General features: G+C 40.0%; 1 protein-coding gene across 1 annotated transcript; it reads left to right on the plus strand.

The window, feature by feature from the left end:
• The first annotated feature begins 2722 nt into the window (after nucleotides 1-2722).
• Nucleotides 2723-4286, plus strand: LOC106081660 (chitinase-like protein Idgf1). The gene is made up of 3 exons (XM_013243788.2): nucleotides 2723-2865; nucleotides 2936-3484; nucleotides 3538-4286. Exons 1-3 carry the CDS (start codon nucleotides 2769-2771, stop codon nucleotides 4200-4202), a joined length of 1311 nt encoding a protein of 436 aa, XP_013099242.2. The 5' UTR covers nucleotides 2723-2768; the 3' UTR covers nucleotides 4203-4286.
• Nucleotides 4287-10947: the final 6661 nt, after the last annotated feature.

The raw sequence follows: 10947 nt of genomic DNA on the forward strand, positions 1-10947 counted from the left end.
CCCAAAATGCAAGGGCTTCACTTGCATGACATATGGTTTCAAATAGACGGTGCCACATGTCTCACAGCACGTGTAACAATGGACTTATTGAGAGGCGAGTTGGGTTAACATTTAATTTCACATCCGGGACCGGTCAATTGGCCGCCTAGATTGAGTGATTTAACGTCTTTGGACTATTTTTTGTGGAGCTTTGTTCAAGCTCATGTCTTACAGACAAGCCCGCTTCAATTGGCGTTTGTTCGTGATATACCTGCCGAAATGTTGCAAAGGGTACACCAAAATTGGACTAAGTGAATGGACCATTTGAGGCGCAGTCATGGTAAACATTTGCATGAAATAATCTTCAAACATTAAATTTTATGGACCGTACTATCGACTCAAATAAAGATTTCATGCATTTTTCTGAATTTTATATTTTTGTTTGTCACTTCTCGAAATATTCGTCAGAGACCCCATAAAGTATATATATATTCATGATCGTCTTGACATTTTATGTCTACCTAGCCATGTCCGTCTGTCCGTCCGTCTGTCTGCCTGTTGAAAGCACGCTAACTTTCGATGGAGTACAGCTAACCGCTTGAAATTTAGCACAAATACTTCTTATTAGTGTAGATCGGCTTGGATTGTAAATGGACCATATCGGTTCATGTTTTGATATACCTGCCACATAAACCGATCTTGGGTATTGACTTCTTGAGCCTCTAGAGGGCGCAATTCTTATCCGTTTTCGCTGAAATTTTACACGAGGTGTTTTATTATGACTTCCAACAACTGTGCTGAGTATGGTTCAAATCGGTCCATAACCTGATATAGCTGTCATATAAACTTATATGGGGTCTTGATTTCTTGAGCCTCTAGAGAGCGCAATTTTTATCCGATTGGAATGAAGTTTTGCACGACGTGTTTTGGTATGACTTTCAAAAACTGTGCAAAGTATGATCCAAATCGGTATATAACCTGATATAGCTGCCATATAAACCGATCTGGGGTCTTGACTTCTTGAGCGTCTAGAGGGCGCAATTTTTATCCGATTTCGCTGAAATTTTGCATGAGGTGTTTTATTATGACCAGATGACAGAGGGCGCAAATTCTATCCAATTTGGCTGAAATTTTTCATGAGGTGTTTTATTATGACTTCCAATAACTGTGGTGAGTATGGTTGACATCGATCTATAACCTGATATAACTGCCATATAAGCCGATCTGGGTTCTTGACTTCTCAAGCCTCTAGAGGGCGCAATTTCTATCCGATTTGGCTTAAATTTTTCACGACGTGTTTTGCTATGACTTCCAACAACTGTGCTGAGTATGGTTCAAATCGGTCTATAACCTGATATAGCTGCCATATAAACCGATCTTGGGTCTTGACTTTTTGAGCCTCTAGAGGGTGCAATTCATATCCGATTTCGTTGAAATTTTGCATGAGGTGTTTTATTATGACTTTCAACAACTGTGCTGAGTATGGTTGACATCGGTCCATAACCGGATATAGCTGTCATATAAAGCTATCTGGGGTCTTGACTTTTTGAGCCTCTAGAGAGCGCAATTCTTATTCGATTCGACTGAAATTTTGCACGACGTGTTTTTGTATGACTTTCAAAAACTGTGCAAAGTATGATCCAAATCGGTATATAACCTGATATAGCTACCTTGTAAACCGTTCTTGAATCTTGACTTCTTTAGTCTCTAGAGGGCGCAATTCCTACCCTATTTGACTGAAATTTCGCTTGACATGTTTTGTTATGATTTTTAATAACTGTACCAAATATGGTTCAAATCGATCCCTAACCAGAAATAGCTGCCATATAAACCGATCTTGGGTCTTGACTTCCAGAGCCTCGAGAGGGCGTAATAATTATCCGATTTGGGTGAAATTTTGTACAACGGCTTCTGCCATGACCTTTAACATACGTATTAAATATTGTCCGAATCGGTTTTTAACCCGATACAGCTCCCATATAAACCGATCTCTCTATTTTACTTCTTGAGCCCCTTAAGGGCCCAATGCTTACTCGCATTGGCTGAACTTTTACACAATGACTTCTACTATGGTCTCCAACATTCAAATCAATTATGGTCCAAATCGGACAATGACTTGAGATAGCTCCAATATAATAGCAATACTATTCTTTTATCCTCTGTTTGCCTAAAAAGAGATATCGGGAAAAGAACACGACAAATGTGATCTATGGTGGATGGTATATATTGGGTTGCCCAAAAAGTAATTGCGGATTTTTCATATAGTCGGCGTTGATAAATTTTTTCACAGCTTGTGACTCTGTAATTGCATTCTTTCTTCTGTCAGTTAAGATAAGATTCGGCTTGGCCGAACTAAGCACTCTTTTACTTGTTTGTTTTAAAAAACTTTCCTATAGCTCTTACAAAATCACCCTTTTGTAATAGATTCAGTGCATCTATTCTCAATTCGCAGAGGCAAGTCTGAATGCTTTGAAACCTACAAATTTTGGTGATTTTCGATTACCGGAACATGAATAAAAGTTGAATTTGGAAAATTCTTGCGATTGCGGTTATCGGTAAAGGCCTGATGGTACAGGAAGTGTGAACAATTCTTTGAAAGTTTCTTTTGTCATTTATATGAATCTTTACAAGTCTGAATAACACTTTATTGGAAATAGCTTAGAAATAGCTTCGTCTGGAAATAGCCTCTGAATAAATGTAACCGCAGACAAAAAAAAAATATACCATTTAACAAACAACTAGGCAAAGCTTAGTCGTCAACAATCTTTGAAACAGCATTGGTGTAAAATATGAACATAATCAAGAGCATTATAGTGACATTGGTGCTGTTGGTGAAGTGCCTGCGGATAGATGGCTCAAACATAGTTTGCTTTTTGGATTCCTCAAGTGTGTATCAAAGCCCAGAGTACAGGAATTTCTCCTAAGACTTTACCCAAAAAATATACTCACATTCCAGATCCTTCACTCATTGCCGTTGAAGCTTTGACAGTTGCTTTACACGATTGCACCCATTTCATATATGGCTACGCCACCCTTACCCCCCGCTACTTTTCGCTGTCCTTCGATGGTTCGGTTGGAAGAACTTTGGCATTGGCCGACATTGCAGGATTAAAGGAACAGTTCCCCAAAGTTAAATTTCTGCTCAGCTTGGGTGGAAATCGTGACTTAATTGATAATCAAAAATATTTGCAGCTGCTTGATGCCAAGGACACGGAACAGCAGAATTTTATTCAATCAGTTTTAAAAGTTTTGAATTTCTACAAATTTGATGGCCTAGATTTGGCCTATCAGTTTCCCAATGAAGTAGCCTCCAAAGCACCAGAAGATGATGCTGTGGGCTTCTGGAGAGGGGTAAGAAATCTGTTTGGTGGAAAAAGCGAGGAGAAACCAAAGGCGCGACAATATAAGGCGGAATTTTCCAAGTTGGTGGAATCACTCAGTTCACATCTGAAATCAGAAAAGCGCTTGTTAACCTTGAGCGTCTTGCCTCATGTCAACCCGGATTGTAAGTTTTATTCAAAAATATGGTAACTCTTCCAATAACACTTGTGGTTACAGCGTACTTCGACATCCCCACACTGAACAAGCATTTGGATTTTGTTCACCTCTGGTCCTTTGATTATGTCACACCCCTGCGTAGCCCCCATCGGGCGGATTATCCTGCTCCCTTATTTGCCCCTACCTCAAAGGGCAATAGTCTGCCGCATAGCAATGTTGACTCACAAGTTCGATATTGGCTTGCCCATAATGTAAGCAGCGAAAAATTAATCTTAGGTATACCCAGTTTCGGTCGCACCTGGAAACTGACTAAACTGCCTAACCATGGAAGAGCTCCGCTCGTCGAAAATGTCAATGGGCCATCCGAAGTGGGTGATGAATCGCAAACGCCTGGTGTGCTCAACTGGTTGGAGATATGTGGAATGTTGAAAAACTACTCAATTCAGACAAAAGGATCCTATGACCAGGGTCATTATTTGGTGTATCCCTCCTCGGACATTTATCCGCAAGACTCTTGGATAGGTTTTGATGGGCCAAATATTGCCCATTATAAGTCCTTATATGCTAGCGCCGAAAAACTAGGTGGTGTTGCTGAAATTGATTTAAGCTTTGATGATTATGGCGGCAATTGCACTGGCCTTAAATTTCCCATCGTAAAGTATATGAAAGGAATGTTGAAAAAGGTAGAGAATATTGTGGAAGATTTTGAAATGCCTTCAAACTAAGCAGGAAAATTCTTTTTAAAATTAGTCAAGAGAAAGTAGGAAACAGAATCAAGTTGAGACTTAAGACATAAAAAATATTTTACTTAATATTAAATAAATAAATAAAAAAAATATTTCATATAAAGAAAAAATAAGGCAATTTCGGAGGTGCTGAATCTGAGGAACCCATCAACATGGATTGTGCCAAATATTTACACAAATTTACCAAATTCATGGCTGACCACCATAAATGACCTATTACGGTCTGTGATGCAGACGATGTTATTGGTTGCCCAAAAAGTAATTGCGGATTTTTCATATAATCGGCGTTGACAAATTTTTTCACAGCTTGTGACGCTGTAATTGCATTCTTTCATCTGTCAGTTATCAGCTGTTACTTCTAGCTTGCTTTAGAAAAAAAGTGTAAAAAAAGTATATTTCGAAAAAGTCGATTTCGATATCTGACAAGGTCAAATACTTAGGTGTGCACCACGTAGACAGGCTCGAAATGGCGCCTGAATCCGAGGATCGTCAACTGGTTCTACAGCAGCATGATTGCACAAATTTACCAAGTTCATGGGTGACCACCATTAATGACCTATTACGGATGCTGAATGAGGAGGTATTTGAACCCGTCGCTTATGTAGACGATGTTAATTCTAAGTGGTAAGGATCCGAACCAGCTATGCAGAAGGGATGAAAGGGTCTTGCATATGGCATAAGACTGGGACCCAGATGTCTCAATGTGAACCCAGAGAAGACTGAAATATGCCTGTTCACGAGGAAGGCGAAGGTGGGCCCATTTAACGCACCACGTTGCCTCAATAAGACGATTTCGATATCTGACATGGTCAAATACTTAGGTGTGATCTTGCATAGGAAACTTACTGGGAAGACTGGGCACCACGTAGACGGGCTCGAAATGGGGCCTGAATTCGAGGATCGTCAACTGGTTCTACAGCAGCATGATTGCACAAATTTACCAAGTTCATGGGTGAACACCTTTAATGACTTATTACGGATGCTGACTAAGGAGGTATTTGAAGTTATAATACTTCTAAGGTGTAAGGAAGCGTAGGACCAATGCAGAAGGGCCGAAAGTATCTTGGATATAGCATAAGACTGGGACCCAGAGGTCTCAATGTTAACCCAGAGAAGACTGAAATATGCCTGTTCACGAGGAAGATGAAGGTGGGCCAATTTAACGCTCCACGTTTCCTTAATAAGACGATTTCGATATCTGACAAGGTCGAATACTTAGGTGTGATCTTAGATAGGAAACTTACTAGGAAGACTGGGCACTATGTAGACGGGCTCGAAATGGGGCCTGAATCCGAGGATCGTCAACTGGTTCTACAGCAGCATGATTTCACAAATTTACCAAGTTCATGGGTGAACACCTTTAATGACCTATTACGGATGCTGACTAAGAAGGTATTTGAACCCGTCTGATACGCAGACGATGTTATAATACTTCTTAGGGGTAAGGATCCGATCGAGCTATGCAGGAGGGCCGAAAGTGTCTTGGATATGGCATAAGACTGGGACCCAGAGGTCTCAATGTTAACCCAGAGAAGACGATTTCGATATCTGACATGGTCACATACTTAGGTGTGATCTTGCATAGGAAACTTACTGGGAAGGCTCACAGGTGTTAGGCACTATGTGTATGTAAGCTCGAAATGGGGCCTGAATCCGAGGATCGTCCACTAGCTCTACAGGAGCGTGATTGCACAAATTTACCAAGTTCATGGGTGACCACCATAATGACCTATTACGGATGCTGACTGAGGAGGGATTTGAACCCACTCTGCTACGCAGACGACGTTATGATACTTCTAAGGGGTAAGGATGCGAAGGAGCTATGCAGAAGGGCCGAAAGTGTCTTGGATATGGCATAAGACTGGGACCCAGATGTCTCAATGTGAACCCAGAGAAGACTGAAATATGCCTGTTCACGAGGAAGACGAAGGTGGGCCAATTTAGAGTACCACATTGTCTCAATAAGACGATTTCGTTATTTGACAAGGTCATATACATAGGTGTGATCTCGGATAGAAAACTTGCTGGGAAGGCTCACAGATGTTGGGCACTATGTAGACGGGACGTACGCTCGAAATGGGGCCTGAATCCGAGGATAGTCCACCGGCTCTACAGTAGCGTGATTAGACCAATACTTGCTTACGCCTCAGTAGTTTGGTGGACTGCTATGGAGAAAAAGTGTAACATAAAGACCATTCAACAGGTTCAGAGAACATGTTGTCTTTACATAGGGGGAGCGATGAGTAACACTCGCACTAGGACACTGGAGACTATTCTGGGTATTCCACCCATTGACATACAGATTAAGTGTAAGGCAGCCACTGCGGCTATGAGACTTAAGGCGATGGGAGAATGGATAGAGGATGAAAACAACTCATACCATCTAGGCGATTATAGAAAACCTGGAAGGAAGGGAGAGGTTTCCGATCGGATACCTGAGACGACACTTTAGGTCGAGTGCGAGGTACTGTTGCCAGCGGCACAGTCTTGGACTGTGGGAACCCTAGCAATACCGTCTGGAAGACCATCTTACGCGGATGGATCAAAGTTAGAGGACAGAGTGGGCCTGGGAGTCTACATTGAGAACCCAAGGACGTCGAAAAAGAAAATCTAAGTTAGGAGTTCCGTGCTATTTTCAAAATCTTTAATTGTTTTCCATGGTACTCCCCTAAGTTGGTTCAGGTCTGGTATTATGTCCCCACCTAAGTACCGGTGGCTGATAGCAACGAATCATTAGCCGGCTAATGATATAGGAAATACTCCAACGTCTCATCATCTTCCCCACATACCCTACATATGCCATCACTTGCCGCACTGATAAGTAAGTAGTAGCTAGTAGCCCTATATGACCCGTTATGACACCAAAAGCTATACTGACCTCTTTCTTACTACATTTCATTAATAGCCTTGTCTTTTCACGATCTGGATCCCCCCATAGGATTTTCGCAGTCCTATTGACTGTTTCGCTGTACCACACGTCCTCAACTCGGACTGCATCGACAAGAAAGACTTCGGGTTAACCCAGTTTATTGACGGCAGTTCTCTGGCCTTCACCGCCAAATCGTCTGCCTTTTCATTCCACCTAAATCCATTATCCGTTAGTGCCATCATCAGATAAGGCGTTAGTCTCCTACTTACACTCCAAGACTGTTCGTGTGTGCCGATGGCAGCAGTGCCTCGCACTCGACTTCAAGGCTCATCTCAGGTATCCGATCGGAAACATCTTCCCTTCCTGCCAGGTTTCCTATTGTCGCCTCGATTATACCGCGATGGTATGAGCTGCTCGCATCCTCAATCTAGGGATGGGAAGGACTTCTTTTTCGAAGTCCTTGGGTTCTCAATGTAGACCCTCAGGCCCACTCTGTCCTCTAACTTTGATCCATCCGCGTAAGATGGTCTTCCAGACGGTATTGCTAGTTCCCACAGTCCAAGACTGTGTCGCAGGCAACAGTACCTCGCACTCGACCTAAAGTGTCGTCTTAGGTATCCGATCGGAAACCTCTCCCTTCCTTCCAGGTTTTCTATAATCGCCTAGATGGTATGAGTTGTTTTCATCCTCTATCCATTCTCCCATCGCCTTAAGTCTCATAGCCGCAGTGGCTGCCTTACACTCAATCTATATGTCAATGGGTGGGATACCCAGAATAGTCTCCAGTGTCCTAGTGCGAGTGTTACCCCCTATGTAAAGACAACATGTTCTCTGAACCTGTTGTATGGTCCTTATGTTGGACTTTTTCTCCATAGCAGTCCACCAAACTACTGAAGCGTAAGTAAGTATTGGATTCAGGCCCTACATAGTGGCTAACATTCAGGAGCCTTCTCAGTACGCTCCTGAATGTGACACTTCTAATCAAATTTCCTATGACAACAACGTAAACTAAATAAAATTCTAAGAGAATTCTCCGAAGAAATCTTGGATCTAAAATCAAAACCTAATACGCGCCTCCCGATTTCCAAAAATCTATCTAATCTAAATCGAATAATAAATGCCCCTTTTACGCGACCTATGCCCTATTTCCTATCCAAGATCACTCCTAAGTATTTAAACTTGTCAAATACTTACTATTGACATAGTTGTTTGGGGACTGCAAATGGACCATATCGGTTCAGATTTGGATATAGCTCCCATTTAAACTGATCTCCCTATTTGGCTTCCGGAGCCTTTTGAAACAAAAATTTTTGTCCGATTTGGCTAAAATTTTGCTCATAATGTTCCGTTACGACTTCCAACAACTGCACCAAGTGTGGTCCATATCCGTCTATAACCTGATATAGCTTTCATATAAACCGATCTCCAGATTTGACTCATTGAGCCCCTGGAAGCTACAATTTTTGTGGTGCGGTGTTCTGTTATGACTTCCAACTATTGTGCTTAGTACGGTCCAAATTGGTCAAGAACGTGATATAGTTCCCATATAAATCAATCTCCCGATTTGCCTTCTTGAGTCCCTGGAAGCCACAATTCTTGTTCGACGTTGCTAAAATTTTGCAATTATTGTTCTGTTATGACATCCAACAACTGTACTAAGTGTGGTCCATATCCGTCTATAACCTGATATAGCTCCCTTATAAACCGATCTGCCGGTTTGATTTCTTGGCCCCTGGAAGCATGCAGCCTTCTGTTATGACTTCTGACAACTGTCCAAATCAGTCTTTAACCTCATATAGCTCCCATATAAACCGGACTCTCATTATCCATGTTCGGTACCCAATTAATTTTTCTGGTTTTACAGAAGTTTGGTTTGTAGAAAAAATTATGCCCTTCAACTAAATTTATTTTCCATAAATTTTTAGCAGAATTAATGGTGGTGGGTTTCCAAGTTTCGGCCCTGCTGCACTCACACTTTTACTTGTTTTTTTTTAAGCGTATAACAACAACGTTATCTAAATAAAATTCTAAGAAATTTCTCCTAAGAAACCATGGATCTAAAATCAAAACCTACAGGGTGGCTGATGAAAGCCGCTACCAAAAAAAAATGTAATAACTTTTTTTCTATTTAATAATAATAATTTAATAATTAATTTAATTAATTAATTAATTAATTTAATTAATAATAATTTAATAATTAATTTAATAATTTAATTTAACATGAATAAAAGAAAAATGTATTCCATACACCGAAAAAAAAATGTAGCAATATTCATCATTGTAGCAATATTCATCAGCCACCCTGTATTACGCGCCTCTCGATTTCCAAAAATCTATCTAATCTAAATCGAATAATAAATGCACCTTTTACCCGACCTAGGCCCTATGTCGGCAGATCAGTTTATGTGGCTAAATTTCTATAAACTCGGTCTATATGCCACGTATAACCAAATGTGGTCAATTTTGCCTCTCCAAGAACTTTAACTGCGTTAAGAAAAAACACGGATGCCAAATTTCAGATAAGCAGCCATAGATCTCTTAATTGCATTGACAACAAGGTGGCAACTTACATGTTTTCTTCTTTTATGTTCATGGTCTCCTCTCCATCCCATTCCCCCTACCAAGATACATCTTTTACTCTTCAATGTACATTGTCACCACTCCCTCCCACTCACCCCTCCCACTTCATTTACCATAAATTTCGCACTCGATCTTCTCAGTTTCAACAAAACACTTCAATCGGTCGCACGCAAAGTTAAACTCTCATAAAAGTTTTTACCGAAAAGTGATTAAAGCCAGTGAAAACTATCCAAAAAGAGTGGTAAATCAATAGAAAATTGAAGTTCAATTAATATATTAACAGAGTAATTTGGAAATTAAATTAAAATGCAATGCAATTTGCAAAAAAAGAGGCTCGACAAAAAACTTTTATGTTGGGTTACGGTTGCGGTTTTCTCGTTTCTTGTGTGTATCCATTGGTCATGTTATTGTTATTGTTGTGTTTTTGTGCAAAGAGAGTGAGAGAGTAAGAGAGTTGGGGTGCTCAGGTAAGTTGTTTGTTTGTTTATTTTGTTCTCTCCTAGATGAAAAAAATGCATGAAGCTTATTCACCAAAGAATAAATAGTGGAAATTACGACATACTATTAATTAAACAAAAAAATCCTTTAAATTTTGTATTTCGTGACCTAAAAATCTTCTTATTTCCCATAATCATCCATCAACAAATTTACAACTTGACATTATACAGGTAAGATTACAAAAATGGCAGCATATTAGATGAACTAGATAAACTTAAACACTCTTTAAAATTAAAATCCAAGATTTATGTTGGTGGAGATGTATGAGAAGGGGTGGAAGGGGGTGTTGTGGTGGTGGCTAATGTGCTTGGTTTGTAATACGTACATGGAGAGTCGGCCAGTTGCATATGCTTCTGCTTTAGACTGTGTATTTTTAAATTATTGAGTGATTTGTATATTTGTCTGTAGTGGTTTGGTTTTATTTTATGAGGTTTACAACGGCTAGGAACATCTATGGCAGCTTATTATTGTGTGTAAAGTGGAAACTAAGTTGAGTTATGAACGATCATGTTCAGTCACTCAGTGCAGTATTTTAGTTGATTTTAAAGGGTGTAGCCTTGCATTTTTTTTCTTCTATGAATACATGTTTGTTTTTGCTTTTATAGACTCACTCATCAACTTTAAATTGGGTTGCCCAAAAAGTAATTGCGGATTTTAGTAAATGCATTTTTAATAAAACTTAGAATGAACTTTAATCAAATATACTTTTTTTACACTTTTTTTCTAAAGCAAGCTAAAAGTAACAGCTGATAACTGACAGAAGAAAGAATGCAATTA

The sequence above is a fragment of the Stomoxys calcitrans genome, chromosome 3 (genome assembly GCF_963082655.1).
Source record: "Stomoxys calcitrans chromosome 3, idStoCalc2.1, whole genome shotgun sequence".
NCBI lineage: Eukaryota > Metazoa > Arthropoda > Insecta > Diptera > Muscidae > Stomoxys > Stomoxys calcitrans.

Coding starts and splice junctions, on each gene's coding strand:
- LOC106081660 (XM_013243788.2), top strand. CDS start 2,769: ATGAACATAATCAAGAGCATTATAGTGACATTGGTGCTGTTGGTGAAG. Junction 2,866..2,935: donor TTGCTTTTTGGATTCCTCAA/GTGTGTATCAAA, acceptor CTCACATTCCAG/ATCCTTCACTCATTGCCGTT. Junction 3,485..3,537: donor GCCTCATGTCAACCCGGATT/GTAAGTTTTATT, acceptor TTGTGGTTACAG/CGTACTTCGACATCCCCACA.